The 18,637-nt window shown below is 44.7% G+C and overlaps 1 protein-coding gene across 1 annotated transcript in view; it reads right to left on the bottom strand.

Moving 5' to 3' along the window:
* The window catches only part of ST8SIA1 (ST8 alpha-N-acetyl-neuraminide alpha-2,8-sialyltransferase 1), a 179,934-nt gene extending 164,405 nt beyond the window's left edge, over positions 1–15,529 (bottom strand). Inside the window, exon 1 of the mRNA XM_004006788.5 lies at positions 15,157–15,529. Coding sequence (XP_004006837.2) covers positions 15,157–15,392 — 236 coding nt within the window. The 5' untranslated portion in view covers positions 15,393–15,529. The remainder of the gene's footprint in view (positions 1–15,156) is intronic.
* Between the last annotated feature and the right edge of the window lie 3,108 nt (positions 15,530–18,637).

Raw genomic sequence — 18,637 nt, 5'->3', positions numbered from 1 at the left:
TCTGGACTCCACTGAATACAGACATATACAGCTCAGTTCTGAAAGTGAAGGTCAACCTGCATTTGGCTTTCCTCCACAAAAGGAATTGAGAGGGTTTTTGGAGACCATAGCTGTTCCTATAAATACTGTGTGCTTCTATGTTCTCTGCAGGAAGGCCCATGTCCTTCTGACTAACTTCTTTATTTCCAGGGCCTAGCAACAGCGCCCAGCACATAGAAAGTACTGAAGAAATATTTGCTGAAGGAAGGAATGAGTGGAGGAGTGAATGAATGAATTGGGAGTGAATATATATGACAGGGAATCTTAGGCCACAAAAGAAACTACCCTTGAAAGGTATTCAGACAGCTGTGGACAATCTAGTATCTTTATTCGGACAACAAATACTTCTTAAATTTGTAATGACTGTGATGAGGGATCTAAAACAAATTAAAACAAGACTCAATCTCTGACCCTGAAACACCAAAGCAACAATGTGTAAGTTGCTTCACAAAGGTGCAAGTGGACAAGGACATGGACAGGAATGACAGGTAATGTCAACTCAGTCATCATCACTCAACCTCCAAAAGCCCAACCTGGCCAAATATCATCATGAGGGTTTTGTGCCTTTTTACTACACCTTCAGCCCCCACTCATGTGGTTATAATCTGCTCCAGATTCAGGCACAAGAGCAAGAAAAAAAACTCCTAACAGAGTCAGAAAATACAATTGCTTTATTTAACACAGTTGCAATTTTCCTTGAAATCTCTATAATGAAGCAAAAGTTCATTTTCCTTTTCTTTCCATTTATTATTTATTTAGCCACATCATGCAGCATGTGGGATCTTATTTCCCTGACCAGGGACTGAACCTGAGCCCTTGGCAGTGAAAGCGCAGAGTTCTAACCACTGGACTGCCAGGGAATTCCATTTTTCCTTTTAAATCACAGCTTTATTTAACTGCTTAAGTCCTGAGAAAACGATACAAATGATCTCATTAAGGCACTGCTTTTAAAAATAGCACTATACTTGATTTACAATATTGTGTTAGTTTTAGATATACAGCAAAGTGTTTCAGTTGTGTGTGTGTGTGTGTGTGTATGTACACACACACACACACACACACATATATATTCTTGTCAGACTCTTTTCTATTTAGGTTATTACTAGATATTGAATATGGTTCCCTGTGCTATATAGTAGGCCCTTGTCGGTTATCTATTTTATAAATAGTAGCATGTATCTTAATCTTAATCCCATCCACCTAATTTATCCCTCCACTCCTTTCCCTTTCACAATCATAAGTTTGTTTTCTGCATCTGTGTGTCTGCTTGCCAGAAAGTATGAAAACTCAAATTCAAAAAGATGCATGAAACCCAGTGTTCACACCAGCACTGTTTACAATAGCCAAGATGTAGAACCTAAGTGTCCATCAATAGATGAATGGGTAAAGAAGATATGATTTAGATACATATATAATATATATATATATGTATATACACACACACACATTTCTATGATGAAATATTACTCAGCCATAGAAAAGAGTGAAATATTGCTATTTTCAGGAACATGTATGGACTTGGAGATGATCATACTAAAACAAATAGTATATGATATGACTTATATGGGGAATCTGAAAAAAACAATACAAATGAACTTATTTACAAAATAAGGCCCCGCTTTTTAAAAGTACACGACAGACCATGCTAATGGGAAGGATAACCATGGCAGATAAAGGTACATGCTCCACTGCACTAAATAAATTCCTCATAGCTATTAATAGGCCTACAATGCTCAGTAAGGGAAAACTGCCTCTGTAAGTATCCTGTTTTGTGGGAATCTTTCTTAGCTGCTTTGGCTTCTTGAAAACTCCCTAAGGGGAATTTCATCATTTAATGTTAACAATCATTGTATGCCTGACTATTTACACAATTGCTATCCACACTGAAATGGAGGAAAACTCAAATCTGCCCTTAGCCGAAGTCAAATTTCCTGTGAACAACCAAACAAACCAGTTATAAAAAACTGATGGTAGTGGGGAATAACTATCAAGAAACCACTTTTAGAAATTTATACTTAGAAAATAAATAAATACTTGAAATTATACAAGGATGTTCATAGAAGCATTATTTACATAGGTGAGAAATTGCAACATGGATATCCAATAACAGTGGTTACTTAAACTCTCCCAAAAAAGGAAAATCTTGCAGCCATTAAAAGGGGATGATGAAGACCTACATATACTGTTACTACAAGAATATTCACAATGTACTGTCCAAATTCATTGTATACACACAGGCATAGAATGAATAGTCTAGAAGAACATATACCAAAATATTAGAAATGTTTCTCTTTGGGTGAATACATGTCAGTCACTTTCACAAATAAAAACAGTACTGCTCTTATCATTAAGTGTCAACTTTGAGAAAGAAGAACTCTTTAAAGAGGCTTTTTGATTTTCCATATTCAGTATTTCCCTTGTGGCTCGGACGGTAAAGAATCTGCCTGCCACGCAGAAGACCCCAGTTCATTTCCTGGGTTGGGAAGATCCCCTGGAGAAGGGAATGGCAACCCACTCCAGTATTCTTGCTTGGAGAATTCCACGGACAGGAGGAGTCTGGTGGGCTATAGTTCAAAGAGCCAGACACGAGTAAGCAATTAACACATTCATTATTCACCATATATATGAAGAAATTTTAAAAGAATCTAACATATCCTGTCAATATCCTTTTTAAGTATCTTTTTGAAGAAAGTAATTTGTTCCAATAACATTTTTTTAAAAACATAGGTAAATAATCTTTTTCCAAAATGAAAATCACAGAACTATCATGGGTTGTAAGTTAAAAGTTAATTATATGAGAAAATGTTACAGATATAACACTGAATGATTTTAAAAGGATAGAAAACCAAATACACAAAATACATACAATTTAATTATACATTCACATGCAAACACAAAAAGCTGTTCACAATGAGTACTTCTTTTTCCTACATTTAAAATTTTCCTACAGTCGGTATCTCTGACTTATAAATCAGACCAATAATAAACATTATAAATTCTTTAAATAAGCATGAGGGATATAAAAATCATGTATACATTTGTCTTATCAATAATTGAAACAAGCACTTTGTTTAAAACAAGCCCTTTCTCATTACATTCACTTGGAAATAAATCTCTGGCTTGCAGTCTGTTACTTAAGCCTTGAATAGTGGAGAACTGTAGCTCTGAATTCATTTCGGCTTCCTCCTGGCACCTAATTAAAGGAGTGACACAGCTCTTACGGTCTTGGCTGATTCCCTCTCATGCAGTGCCATAGCCAGAAGACAGTCCAACAGAAAGGGGAGAAAACTGGTTGCTTCAAAACCCAGCATGATTACTTACAACAAACTCTCACCCTTGGAACACATGACTCAATTTCTTACTGACTTAACTAATGACACTCGATGCAACTGTAAATTCTATAAAATCATAAACCATGTCTACCTTTCATCACGTATCCCAGCACCTAAGTGGCACGCAGGAGGCATTTACTAAACGTAGATAAAGGAATAACTAAATGGATGAATGATCTGGTGATTTATGCCAGGGGCCTGCTCTCTCCCTTAAAAGTCTCCTAGCCATTTTACAGCAGCCTTCATTCTAACACTATGGAAGAACGATATAAGGTCACATTTTGTTGTCATCTATTCTATTACTAAAAGTGTACTCATAGGCATAGGATGTGTCTCAGGAAGCAGCATTTCTCATCATTATGGCTTAATAATTAGCAATTATTCAGCACCTAATACTCTCACAGTAAAAACTGCCACCCACAGCTAAGGCTCAGAAAAGCCAGATAAATTTTTCAAGATCACAAAGTTAATAAATGACAGAATTGGGATTAAAACCTGATTCTCTGGGGCTCTGAAGTCCAGATTCTTTCCAGGTGGGAACAATCATTTTGTCAGCCCACCAAGCCAGGTTGAGGATGGCTACAGACCATACACTCATTATCTCCCTTAATTAACATCATAAACCTAGGAAGTGGGTTAGCAAAGTACACCATTTTTCAGATGACATAACAAAGGAACTGAGAGGTTAAGCAGCTTGCCCAAGGTCACACAGCTCCCAGAACAGCCAAAATAGCAAGAAAAAGTTAAAAAGGATTTTCCTGTAAATAGATCAACTTCATTGTTAAGGACTGCATTGATGATACATACACAGTCAGCATCACTTCCAAAATGATTCGCAGCTGTGATGAGAAAAATGACCCTTGAGGGAAAAAAAACAAAACTGTTTTACTGAGTTGCTGCCTAGGCATTTTACAGTATGATAACCCTGCTCACATTTAAGAGTATGGACATTCTGATGAGGACTCAAGTTTAGGATGCCTGCCATAAGTTCCCTCTTTGCTTTTTCCCAGGCACCTTTTAAAATAACCACTTAAGAGTTTAAGCCCACGAAAAGTTCCAGACACCCCCCACTCGCAACCACCTTATAAGTAATAGATGCTTATTACCCTGCTCTAATACTTTGGCCGCCTGATGCGAAGAGCCCACTCATTGGAAAAGGCCCTGATGCTGCGAAAGACTGAAAGCAAAAGGGGGCAGCAGACGATGAGATGGTTGGATGGCATCACCAACTCAACAGACATGAGTTTGAGCAAACTCAGGGAGACGGTGGAGAACAAGGGAGCCTGGAGTGCTGCAGTCCATGGGGTCGGAAAGAATCGGACACGACTAAGCCACTGAACAATAGCAACAACACTGCTCTCTTCATCTCCCGCTCACAGCGCCCCCTGGCTTCTTAGATCTGTAAGTAACATATCTTGGACTCTCCTTTGAGTGTTATTAAAGCCTTGTCCTAAATCAATTCGACCATAGGTTTCACCTCCCCAAAATGGGAACTGGATGCTGACGGAGGTACCTGCCCTCCCAGTGGGAAGCTTATGTTGCCTCCTTTAGCAGGTTCCAACCTGCATGTTCTTAGTTTGATACAACAGCTCTGGCTTCCAAACAGAACTTTGTCAGAAGACAAACTGGCCATGCTCTAGACTAACATATACAATTATCCAGTTGATCCAACTAGCTTCCTAAACACGCCTCTGCAAAATGAAGACGAATAGGCTCTCACACTGCAAAAAAAAAAAAAAAAAGACCCTACTTGCAAGGCAGAACACAAAGGTATTACAAATGAGTCTAACATTTAATTAAAAGTTATAATCACGTTAACAAACAAATAAAATATATATTCTCTCCTAATCTTTTCCCTGGATAAACATACCTATAAGACAACCTGGAATGCCAGATTCAAACTGAGGCCTCTCAAATCCCAGGGCATTTCATATTGAAACATGGCAACACAAGGAGACCTTCTCCCCCCATGTGTACACATGAATCCCCCTAGCCCCATAGGCAAGTTGTTCTCACAGCCTCCCATTCTTGCAAAGAGCTGTTCCTTGTCTGGGGGTCCAGGAGTGCACACAGCAGTGGGGCAAGCCACCCTTAGGATGGAGAAGGGGGAAACGCTCCCTGACGGCAGGCAGGCTACAGTGACCCCACTGAGCCTTGCCTGACTGAGAAGGGGTGAGACTAGAAAAGAGCCAGGCAAGCTTCCCCGAAACACAGGACATGAAGCATGGGCTGTTCTCTCCAAGGTCTAAGGGGGCGACTGACAAGCTCACATACAAGCTTTCAAAAGACACAGATGCTTATCATAAATCTCCCCAAATGTGTCCCAGGGTTCCCTACCCTTCCCTAACCAAGACCTGGCCATCTACCAAAGTGCCATTCATTCACTCGTCTTTCGGTAGTCAGAGTGTCCACAGTTTGCAGTTTTCATTTCACTGTTAACTGCGTGATGTTTTCTGGATTTCTTAAATCCTGTCAACTGGATTGGTTTTGTTTCCCTAAAGTAGTGATTCCTAACCAGGGGCCGTTCTGCCCCCCACAGGAGACATTTTACTAAGTCTGCAGACACATCTGGTTGTTTCATTCAGTGGACAAAAGACATGGGTGTTGCTGAACATTCTACAATGTACCGGACAACCCGCCAGAACAGTGAATTATCCAGCCCAGGATGTTAGTGGCTTCCCAGGCGGCACAGTTGGTAAAGAATCGCCTGCCATTGCAGGAGAGACAGGAGACACAGGTTTGATCCCTGGGTGGGGAAGATCCCCTGCAGTAGGTCATGGCAATCCACTCCAATATTCCTGCCTGGAGAATCTCAAGGGCAGAAGAGCCTGGTGGGCTACAGTCCATGGGGTCGCCAAGAGTCAGACACTACTGAGCACACACACACAACACAAACACACACACAAACACACACATACGGGTGTTAGTAGTGCTAAGACTAGGAAACTGTTCTAGAGGAAGAACGCTTAGAAATTACAGAGGATGCTGTTTACTCCTTGGACCCCACACAGCCAAGCAGAGTGTCGAACCTCAATAAATTCTTGCTGGTGAACTGACTGGCTAACTGGGCCCACTCCTTTATAAAATGTTCACTCACTCAGGAACCCAGAAAAACGAGTGTGACAGTAACCATGCTCAGCTCCAGGTACGCAAGTATGAAGGAGCTGGCAGAAAAGGCAGACAAATAAACTGGTATTTTTAATACAGCTTGAGAAATTACCAGATTATCTGTTTATTATGTCTCCCCTCATCAGCCTATAAATCTCCAAGAAAGTAAGGATTCTGTTAAATTCACTTTTGTGGTTCCAGCACCTTCTATGGTAATAGTGGTAGAAACAGTAGCAGATATTCTGGGTCAGTGGGAAAAAATGCAATAATAGGCATAATGTTTTCTCCTTGTTGGTTTTCTTTGGTTTGTTTTAAAGGAGAAGAGTCTAACACAGCCTGGGGGAGAAGGAAGGAAAGCTACCTTGAGGGAAGTTAATGTGAACTAAGCACTTATCACGCTGGGCTCTCAGTACCCTCGAGGGATTGGTTGCAGGACTCCATCCCAACTCCCTCCCCTCCCAACCCCACCTGGCTCCCAAAATTCCCCAATGCCAAAGTCCCTTATGTACAATGGCTAGTAGAGTCTGCCCTCCGTATTTGCAGGTTCTGCATCCAAGGATTCAGCCAACTGCAGGTCTTGAATTTCGACCCGAAGCTGGTTCAACCCGTTGAGGTGGAACCCACTGATATGGAAACTGTGGACATAAAGGGCCAACCCTATATGCCAGAAACAGTTCTCAGCATGTTCAACGCACTATCTATTTTAAAGCTCATAACACTTCTACAAAAAGCCAGCCTGTACGTGTGAAGAAATGGACCATGAAGGCTGATTAGCTCAAGAACAAAACAAACAGTGGAATCAGGATTTGAACACAGCCAACTTCGGAAACTTTGTTCTTAACCACTATTAGGCACTACGGAGATAGGAGTAAGGATTGGCCCCATGAAGGCTGGACCTTGTGGTCTTGAAAGAAAAGATTTCAGGTAGAAGGTATGGTACAAGCAAAACCAACACAGCCTGGCTTGTCTCAGGGACTATATCCTTTATCAATCTGACTAAATCATAAAGGGGAATACTGATGAAAGATGATGGCAGAAAAGTAATCATGGCCAGATCGTAAGAGACATCAGCAATGCTTCATTTCCCCAAGATTATCAGGGAGCAAGCATATGCTTAGAGTCTAACAGCTCTAGGTGGAATCCCAACCCTATCACTTCGTTAGTGGTTCTCTCTGAACCTCCATTTCCTCAACTGTAAAACAAAGAACGTACAAATATAAAATGGGAACTTTATACAATAGCTATGGAAAAATAAGATAACCCATACAAGCACTAAGAACAGGAGCTGATATATATCATGAGTCCAAGCAATGTTAATGACTTATTTTTGCTGTTTTGGAGAAGGAAATGGCTACCCACTTCATTATTCTTGCCTGGGAAATTCCATGGACAGAGGAGCCCGCAGGGCTACAGTCCATGGGGTCAAAAGAGTCAGACACAACTTACTGACTAAACTGACCCCACCACGGTCATTGCTGGTCAAGTTTTTTCACGTGTGAATCTGCAATGTAATGACAGCTCATTTTCATTAAGCACGAAATTTATTAAACCATCTTCTTCCTAAATGACCTTTGCAGTGAATTCCACAAATTCCACACTTAAACATGAACCTACATTCCATATGCACAGACGTCTGCACCCCACCTCTCATCCCTCACTACCACCACCCAATGCCCTTCTGCACCCACCAGGGCAGCTGTGGAAACACCCAAAGCTTCTAGAAACCATAGATTAAAACCAAGGACAGAAAGGAAAGTGCAGAAAGCTATAACTGCTTGAAGACTTAAAGACTAGCAACTTATAGACTTTCCAGCCAGGAAGCACACACCCGACCCTTCGCCATCTGCCCGCTCTCACTACTGGTGTCCTCTCTGCCTGGAACATCCTTTGCCCTCTCTCACTACTTCCCCATCCTAACAACCTTCAAGCCTGAGTACAAATACCACTCCCTTTCAGCTTCCCTCCTTCCCCAGAATCAAGCGCCAAGTTCTGTGAATTTCCCCAGCCCTTTGCTTTGTATTTTGACTGTTGTAAGGATCACTTATTAAACAGAGGTATGAAGCAAGCAACATGCTTTTAAGTGCTATCTGTATGCTATCAGGTAATTTTCACAATAAACCTGTAAGAAATGACTACAAGCCCCATTTTGAAGCTCTGAGAGTTGAACTTACCAGCGGTCATACAACCAGACAGGGAGCTCCAAGCATGTGCTGATAGCTCCACAATCTGAAACTTTTTCACTCTGTTATGCTGTCTCTCTTTAACAGCTCTATTGCCAAGACATTGGTTGATTATATACATATATGCCTGTCCCACAGGATGACAGCAAGTCCTTTGATGGCAGGGACCAGGGTACATTCATCTTTGTAAACCATGGATAGTACTGTACCCATTTATATAACATTCTTAGGAGAATTAAATTAGACAGGATATTTAAAACACTTAACATACTGCCTTAGGAAGCATCACTATGAACAAAGCTAGTAGAAGTGATGGAATTCCAGTTGAGCTATTTCAAATCCTGAAAGATGATGCTGTGAAAGTGCTGCACTCAATATGCCAGCAAATTTGGAAAACTCAGCAGTGGCCACAGGACTGGAAAAGGTCAGTTTTCATTCCAATCCCAAAGAAAGGCAATGCCAAAGAATGCTCAAACTACTGCACAATTGCACTCATCTCACATGCTAGTAAAGTAATGCTCAAAATTCTCCAAGCCAGGCTTCAACAATACGTGAACCATGAACTTCCAGATGTTCAACTTCGTTTTAGATAAAGCAGAGGAACCAGAGATCAAATTGCCAATATCCGCTGGATCATCGAAAAAGCAACAGAATTCCAGAAAAACAGCTACTTCTGCTTTATTGACTATGCCAAAGCCTTTGACTGTGTGGATCACAATAAACTGTGGAAAATTCTTCAAGAGATGGGAATACCAGACCACCTAACCTGCCTCTTGAGAAATCTGTATGCAGGTCAGGAAGCAACAGTTAGAACTGGACATGGAACAACAGACTGGTTCCAAATCGTCAAATGTCACCCTGCTTATTTAACTTCTATGCAGAGTACATCATGAGAAATGCTGGACTGGATGAAGCACAAGCTAGAATCAAGACTGCCTGGAGAAATATCAATAACCTCAGATATGCAGATGATACCACCCTTATGGCAAAAAGTGAAGAACTAAACAGCCTCTTGATGAAGTGAAAGAGGAGCATGAAAAAGTTGGTTTAAAGCTCAACATTCAGAAAACTAAGATCATGGCATCCAGTCCCATCACTTCATGGCAAATAGATGGAGAAACAGTGGAAACAGTGTCAGACTTTATTTTTCTGGGCTCCAAAATCACTACAGATGATTGATTGCAGCCATGAAATTAAAAGACACTTACTCCTTGGAAGGAAAGTTACGACTAACCTAGACAGCATATTAAAAAGCAGAGATATTACTTTGCCAACTAAAGTCCGTCTAGTCAAGGCTATGGTTTTCCCAGTAGTCATGTATGGATGTGAGAGTTGGACCATAAGGAAAGCTGAGCATCGAAGAATTGATGCTTTTGAACTGAGGTGTTGGAGAAGACTCTTGAGAGTCCCTTGGACTGCAAGGAGATCCAACCATCCCATCCTAAAGGAAATCAGTCCTGAATATTCACTGGAAGGACTGATGCTGAAGCTGAAACTCCAATACTGTGGCCACTGATGCAACAAGGTGACTCATTTGAAAAGACCCTGATGCTGGGAAAGATTTGGGCCAGAGGAGAAGGAGACGACAGAGGATGGAGATGGCTCAATGGCATCACCGACTCAGTGGACATAAGTCTGAGTAAACTTCAGGAGCTGGTGATGGACAGGGAGGCCTGGCATCCTGCAGTCCATGGGGTCACAAAGAGTCGGACAGGACTGAGCAACTGAACTGAACTGAACATAGTGCCACACACGTAACAAGGGCCTGATAATTCTTTGGCTTTGTTGTCACTGTTGCCAAGTCAGGTGCCAAGAATAAAGCCTTGCACATAAACCCTGAACAGAAGCTTATTTCTGAGGAACAAACACAATGGGTAAGGACCTGACAGAAGACACAAATGCCACTCTCCTCACGCTACTTAAGGATCTTCCAAGTGGCTCAGTGGTAAAGAATCCACTTGCCAATGCCAGAGATGCAGAAAACGCGGGTTCAATTCCTGGATCAGGGAAGATTCGCTGGAGAAGGGAATGGCAACCCACTCCGCTATTCTGGTCTGGGAAATCCCCTGGACAAAGGAGCCTGGTGGGGTGCAGTCCATGGGGTCCCAAAGAGTAGGACACATCTGAGCACACAACACAGAACATACCACCTGACTGTTTAATCAGAAGCAGCAAGAGCTGCCTAGAAAGTTTAAGTTTCTATGATAGGGTGAACTGATTTACGTATCTTTCTACCGCAATGTGGATGAGAGGCAAACTTTGTGTTTAGCAACACTCCTAAAGCTTGGTTGCTTTCTTGCTGCTCCCCATCCTCCCGGGGGATTTGTCAAAGTTCCCCCTTGAGGGATCAGCACTTAACAAACTCTAAGCTTGGAGAAGAAAATCACAAAAGTAAGTGGAAGCACAAAAGGCAAAATGGAATCTGAAATTCCGATGCTTATAAACCTAAGGAAACACTTTCTTTTGTCCTCACAGTATTTTACAAGACTTTAAACCATCACATTCTTTCCTCATATGTTTTTGTCAGTCACCACCCAGGAGGAGGTAATCTGTCTCGGAGAAGGCAGCTGTCCATACTGTCCACTGCTATCCTAATTCACATCTGGTGCACTGTAGTCACTCATTAAATATGGGTCGACTGACTGGCTGCAATTATTTGCATGTGTGTATACATGAATATGGGCTTCCCCAGTGGCTCAGTGGTAAAGAGTCGCCTGCAATGCACAAGGCACAGGAGCTGGGGATTCGATCCATGGATCAGCAAGATCCCCTGGAGGAGGGCATGGCAACCCACTCCAGTATTCTCACCCAGAGAAACCCATGGGCAGAGGAGCCTGTTGGGCTACAGTTCATAGCGTCACAAAGACTTAGTGTGCGTGCATACATATATGAATATATGTATTTACGTCAATACATATACGTACATCATTCCACGGTTTATGGATAAATGTGTATATCCCCACACATAAGTGTACATTGTACATTTATGTACATGTGTTTATATGTGTGCAGAAGATTTGTCAGACTGGAAAACAGAGATACCTGTTTGCCAAAGTTGTGTCTCCTTAACACAACAAAGGCTTCTGGCTGAGTTGTTTCATATTTAACAAACATATGACAAATGTCATAGCTCACAGGGCTTCCGTCACAGCTCAGTCGGTAAAGAATCTGCCTGCAGTGCAGGAGACCCCGGTTTGATTTCAGGGTCAGGAAGATACGCTGGAGAAGGAAATGGCAATTCATTCCAGCATTCTTGCCTAGAGAATCCCATGAACAGAGGAGCCTGGCAGGCTACAGTCCATGTGGTTGCAAGAGTTGGACACGACTTAGCAACTAAACCACCACCACATGGCAAATGTAGACAGTATATTAAGAAGTAGAGACATCACTCTGCCAACAAAGGTCTGTCTAGCCAAAGCTATGGTTTTTCCAGTAGTCATGTATGGATGTGAGAGCTGGACACAAAGAAGGATGAGCGCCAAGGAATTGATGCTTTTGAACTGTGGTGTTGGAGAAGACTCTTGAGAGTTCCTGGATGGCAAGGAGATCAAACCAGTCGATCCTAAAGGAAATAAATCCTGAATATTCATTGGAAGGACTGATGCTGAAGCTGAAACTCCAATACTTTGACCACCTGATGCGAAGAGCTGACTCATTAGAAAAGACCCTGATGCTGGGAAAGATTGAGGGCAGGAGGAAAAGGGTACAACAGAGGATGAGATGGTTGGATGGCATCACCGACTCAATAGAAATGAATTTGAGCAAACTCCGGGAGATGGTGATAGACAGAGAGGCCTGTCGTGCTGCAGTCCGTGGGGGTCACAAAGAGTCAGACACAACTGAGCGACTGAACAACACTATTATCTACATACTAACGATCCAGATGTTAAAAAATCAATCATTTAGAGTAAAAAAAAAAGAAAAGACTTAACAAACAATGATACTTGGACTATCTTTCAAAATCCTCCTCCCTGTTTATTAGCTTCAGTGTAAAGGCGGGGAGAGCAGTGGAGCATATAAGGACTAACAACGATTATTTGCAAATCTGCCAGGTGAAACATTCCAAGTTCTTTTGGCCTGGCCAAGTGTCCTTATTTAAGTTGTAATATATATAACTTACAATTTACAATTTATAACAACTGGAATGATACTATTGACTGGTTATATGTGCCAGATACTGGCAGTCAGTGTTTTGTTTTTTTCCTATCTAAACTTTACACCAACTCTGCAAGGTAGATGTTATTATCTCCATTTATTCATAATAAAACTAAAACTCAAAAAGATAGAGTAATTTGCTAAAGATACTCTGCTGTTTACCTAGTCATGGCAGTCTATAAACTCAGGATTCAACTCTGAAGCCCAAACTCTTTTTCAGCTCGCCAGGCTCTTCTATCCATGGGATTCTCCAGGCAAGAATATTGGAGTGAGTTGCCATTCCCTTATCCAGGGAATCTTCCTGATCCAGGGATCGAACCCGGGTCTACCCTGCAGGTAGATTCTTTACTGCCTGAGTCAAGCAGCATGCATTCAACGGTACCTCTTACACAGTTTTCTAAACACTAACTTTGAGGGATATGTGTTCATGCAGTTTTTATTTGTTGTCCTTGTTCAGCCGCTAAGTCGTGTCCGACTCTTTGCGACCCCATGGACTGTAGCACGCAAGACTTCCCTGTCCTCCACTGTCTCCCTAAGTCTGATCAAATTCATGTGGATTTTCATAAGTAATTCTCTGCACAGAGAGAATAGCCCACATGCCAGCCAAGCACACTGAACATCACCCCAGGTTACAGACAGCAAGAGGCAAGTGTGTCTCAGGAACAACCTGCCTGGGCTTCTCAGAAAATGAAGCATTTTCCTCTTGATGATGTCCTCCGAAAGAAATCCAGTCTCTAACAGAGCTTCATTCTTGCTCCTTCTATACAAAAAAAAATGGGCTCATTCATTGCAAACGAATGGGAAGTTCTGAACTCATTTCCTTATATTACTTGAAATGAAAGTGCTTTCTGTCTTTAGAGCAAAGAACTGCTGCATGCTATGCCCTTTGAGTAGAACAATCAATACCATGAAGGTGAGAGAAAATGAGCTCTTATATATTTTTAAGGGGAGTGGAGTTATTTTTAAACTTAAGGATAGCAGAATTCTAAAGAGAGCAAAGGAAATTCCCAGTTTAGAGAATTCCGCTGCCTTTCCCTGCAAGGATTGGCTGTTACCTCTTTGACCTTCTTTCCAGGAGCAGGCCTGAGAAAGGGAGGGCAACCATATGTTTCCAAAGTTTGTTTGTTTTCTTTTTTAATTTACAGATGTTTCTGAGCATTTGTAACAGCCGTGAAACTGTTTCAGTTGGTTCTCACCTGGCCCTATACTCCTTTGCTCCCCATAGGAAAGCACTGTCTACTCCCTCCATATCCCTAGACCGAACCATCCCTGGAAGAGCCAAGCGCAGCATCTTCAGCTGAAGGGACTGAAGGTGAAAGGGGCCCCTGACAGTGAGAGAAGCACCAGGGTGTCCCTTCAACATGGCCAGGAGGACCGAGAAGAAGCAGAGGGAAAGCGGTCTGCCTCACCTCCAGTCTTCCCGCACAGTCCCTCCTGCCAAGAACTCATTTTTAGACCCTTAACCTGAACGTCCCAGAAAGGAAGGGAAACTTCAACCTCTGAGTGATCCTCAGAGTTCTGATTTCCAGGCTGATTTTAGTTTTGTATGTTTTCTGATTTCAACCCCCTGCCTAAAGCAATCTCCCGGTCACCAGAAGACAGCCACCGTGTAAGCCGAGCAAAATTGCTTTATGTGACAAAAATTCCAGCTCTGATCCCGCAAGGGTACATGACCTTGGGGGAAATTAACTCCTCCTTCTGAAGATTTAGTTTGGGGGGCGGGGGGTACAATGAGGATATAATATCCATTATTAGAAAGCTGATAAAGCCCCAATAAAAATCACCTAGTCCCTGACTCTTTAGCAGCTAGGGTTATCAACGAGTGTCCTGTGTTTATTACGGGCTCACCGCACAAAGCAGCGGAGCCAGGCTGGGTGTCCGTGTTTTCATTGTCCACGACTCCCTCGTTAGCGACTTCTCTTACCAAGCATTCACCAAACCTCAGGAAGATGCCTGGTACCTGCTTCTAGTTCTCCACTGCTCTGAACTTCTACATAGCCTAAGATACATTCTCATTAAGTTCAAGGGACAAAGTTAGCCTAGCTGCTTCTTCCCCTCGGTCATCGGCAAATCGCTGACCACCACTCAAGCTTGGGAAGAAAGGCGAAAAGACTTTCTTTCCATGGCCAGGACAGGTGTCCGCACATCTCTCGGGGTTAAGGGCTGGGGAAAGGCCCCCTGACTACAGTCTCCAGGTTGGGGAACGACAAAGAAAGAAGGGAGGAGGAGAAGAAGATCCGGATGAAAGGGCCGCTGCGAGGCAGTCCTCGCCGGTGACCCTGTCCTCGGCGCCCCGGGGAGAAAAGGACACGAGTGGGGTGGAGCCGCGAGGGCAAGAGTACCTGAAGATTCCGGCGGCCGTCCGGTTCCTCCTCCACGCAGTGCCCTGTTGCAGGACTCCCTGCACGATCTCCTTCTCGTCCGGCAGCCGATAGACAGGGAAGACGTAGAGCCAACAGAGGACCACAACGCAGAGGGCACTGGCTCCCACGGGCAGCCGGGTCCGCGGGAACTTCCACGCCAGGACGGCCATAGCCCCTCTGGATGTGTGTCGCCGGGCCCGCCCGCAGGGGCTCATCGCAGCCCCGGGGTCCCGGGGTGGGGGTTGGGGGCGAGGGCCGGAGCCTCAGCACCAGGCTAGGCGCAGCGGCAGCGGAGGGTTCCCCCACCGCCGGCCCCCCATGCACACACACCTTCCGCTTTCTTGCACGCACTGGGACGCCCGCTCCTTGGGCGCCCAGAACCCCAAAGGTCAGCGCAAAGATATTTTTTCCAATGCAACTTTTCCAAGGATGTCTTGCTAGGGTAAGTGGCCGGGGAGCAAGTCACGAGCTACGGCCATGGTCGTTTCTCCCTGCAGAAGGCGGGCGCCTGGGTTCCGAGAGCGCGGGGAAGGCGGGGGGCGGCGGCGAGGTGTTGCTCCCGCCGGTTCTGCAGCATCACCGTCGCCCTCGGCGTGGGTCCGGGGAGAGGCTCGGCTCCCTCCCAGACATCTGGCCCGCGGCGTCCCCTTCCGAGCGATGCTCCTGCGCCCTTCACCGCCTCTCCCCGCCTCCCGCTCTGCTGAGCCGCCAGGCAGCCCCCCCGCCCGCCCCACGCCGCCCCCTAGACGCGCCAAGTCCTTGGAAATTTCCACGGCGGCCGGGACCGCTAGCCCGCCCCGGGCTTCTCCTCCTGGCTTGCCAGGACCCCCGCTCCCCACCCCTCCCGCAGAAGAAAAGAACTCGCTCTCATCAGTGAATTCAGCGGCGCGCCGCAGCCTTCCGCGGCGCCCGGGACTTCGCAGACACACGCCCGGGGATTGGTGGAAATCAAGGTCTCCCCTCCTTCCCCCACCCGCAAAATTGCCTCCTTTGACCCGTTCAGATCCGCGACGCTCGGCTGGAGAGCGAACTCCCCTCTCCCGCTCTGGTCCCTCCGGAGGTAGAGGCAAACAATAAGATAAAAACAATAAATAATAACCCCCCTCCCCCAAAATGTATATATTCAAATCCCTGAGCGTGGCCGAGGCGGGCGGATAGCCTGACTCTCCGACACACAGCCGGCTCGCCGGGGCTGTCACCCCGCCGCCGTCACCCTCGGCTCTCTCTAACTGGTTGGTTATTAACCCGCAGTGAGGCGCGAGGAGGCCGGCGGAGACTGAGTCCTTGCTGGGCCCCCACCCCCATTCCCCGGTCCCGAAGCCGCGGCTCCAGCGGTCCCGGTGCGCGCGCACAGGCAGGCACACACGCTCGCGGGCTCGCGGGCCCGCGCGCGCGCGCGCCCATGAAGAGGTGCTTGCACCCCGGGGTCCTCTGCCTCGCCTCCGCCCTGCGGGGAAAGGCACTGCCGCATTCAGATGTGAGGTCAGCTGGTAGCCAAGCAAGCCGACCTTGGGACGTGACAATGCCTTGGAGGCGCAGTCGCCTTCTTTCCCTGTTAGACGACAGGGCCGTCTGTTCCTCGACGTCTTTCTAGCTCAATCGACCAGCTTATGGCAACCCTAACCTTGGAAAAGCGCCACCCGCCTGGGCGGGTGGTTCCAGGAGCCAGCCTGAGGAACTCCGCCTATGGCAAAGGTCGTGAGGAAGGAGGCTTCCTCATACGCAAAGGCAAGATTGAGCCTCAGGAAACCCCCTGTTCCCAAGGATCTACCCCCAAAATCAGAGTCTGCCTACTTTACTGTTTCATGCTCTCACCTACACCTCTAACTTTACCGGGGGCTGTCCCCCCACCACCGCTCTCCGAGAAGGAGTTAACTTGCAGCTCCAGTCAATAAACATTCCTGGGCGTGACAAGGGTTTCTCAGGTCAAACCTCTCTGTTAGCAGAATAGCTTGTGTGACAGGATTATCCACAGACCTGCCACTATGCACATGATGGTTTACTACCTCTCAACCATAAACAGCACAGAGAGTCTGGAGTATTTTGAAAGTCTTAATTAGCCTGGCAAGAATACCAAGAAGAGATAAGAAAGCCTTCTTCAGCGATCAATGCAAAAAAAATAGAGGAAAACAGAATGGGAAAGACTAGAGATCCCTTCAAGAAAATTAGAGATACCAAGGGAACATCTCATGCAATAAAGGACAGAAATGGTATGGACCTAACAGAAGCAGAAGATATTAAGAAGAGGTGGCAAGAATACATGGAAGAACTGTACAAAAAAGATCTTCACGACCGGGATAATCATGATGATGTGATCACTAATCTAGAGCCAGACATCTTGGAATGTGAAGTCAAGTGGGCCTTAGAAAGCATCACTATGAACAAAGCTAGTGGAGGGGATGGAATTCCAGTTGAGCTATTTCAAATCCTGAAAGATGATGCTGTGAAAGTGCTGCACTCAATATGCCAGCAAATTTGGAAAACTCAGCAGTAACCACAGGACTGGAAAAGTTCAGTTTTCATTCCAATTCCAAAGAAAGGATGCAAAAGAATGCTCAAACTACTGCACAATTGCACTCATCTCACATGCTAGTAAAGTAATGCTCAAAATTCTCCAAGCCAGGCTTCAGCAATACGTGAACTGTGAACTCCCTGATGTTCAAGCTGGTTTTCGAAAAGGCAGAGGAACCAGAGATCAAATTTCTAACAGTGGCTGGATCATGGAAAAAGCAAGAGAGTTCCAGAAAAACATCTATTTCTGCTTTATTGACTATCCAAAGCCTTTGACTGTGTGGATCACAATAAACTGTGGAAAATTCTTCAAGAGATGGGAATACCAGACCACCTGACCTGCCTCTTGAGAAATCTGTATGCAGGTCAAGAAGCAACAGTTAGAAATAGGAAAAGGAGTATGTCAAGGCTGTATATTGTCACCCTGCTTATTTAACTTATATGCAGAGTATATCATGAGAAACGCTGGGTTGGAAGAAACATTAGCTGGAATCAAGATTGCCAGGAGAAATATCAATAACCTCAGATATGCAGATGACACCACCCTTATGGCAGAAACTGAAGGGGAACTAAAAAGCCTCTTGATGAAAGTGAAAGAGGAGAGTGAAAAAGTTGGCTTAAAGCTCAACATTCAGAAAACGAAGATCATGGGATCTGATCCCATCACTTCATGGCAAATAGATGGGGAAACAGTGGAAACAGTGTCAGACTTTGTTTTTTGGGGCTCCAAAATCACTGCAGATGGTGACTGCAGCCATGAAATTAAAAGACGCTTACTCCTTGGAAGAAAAGTTATGACCAACCTAGATAGTATATTCAAAAGCAGAGACATTACTTTGCCAACAAAGGTCCGTCTAGTCAAGGCTATGGTTTTCCAGTGGTCATGTATGGATGTGAGAGTTGGACTGTGAAGAAGGCAGAGCGCTGAAGAATTGATGCTTTTGAACTG

The sequence above is a fragment of the Ovis aries genome, chromosome 3 (assembly GCF_016772045.2).
Source record: "Ovis aries strain OAR_USU_Benz2616 breed Rambouillet chromosome 3, ARS-UI_Ramb_v3.0, whole genome shotgun sequence".
Classification (NCBI taxonomy): domain Eukaryota; kingdom Metazoa; phylum Chordata; class Mammalia; order Artiodactyla; family Bovidae; genus Ovis; species Ovis aries.
This window is presented reverse-complemented; position numbering and strand designations above follow the sequence as displayed.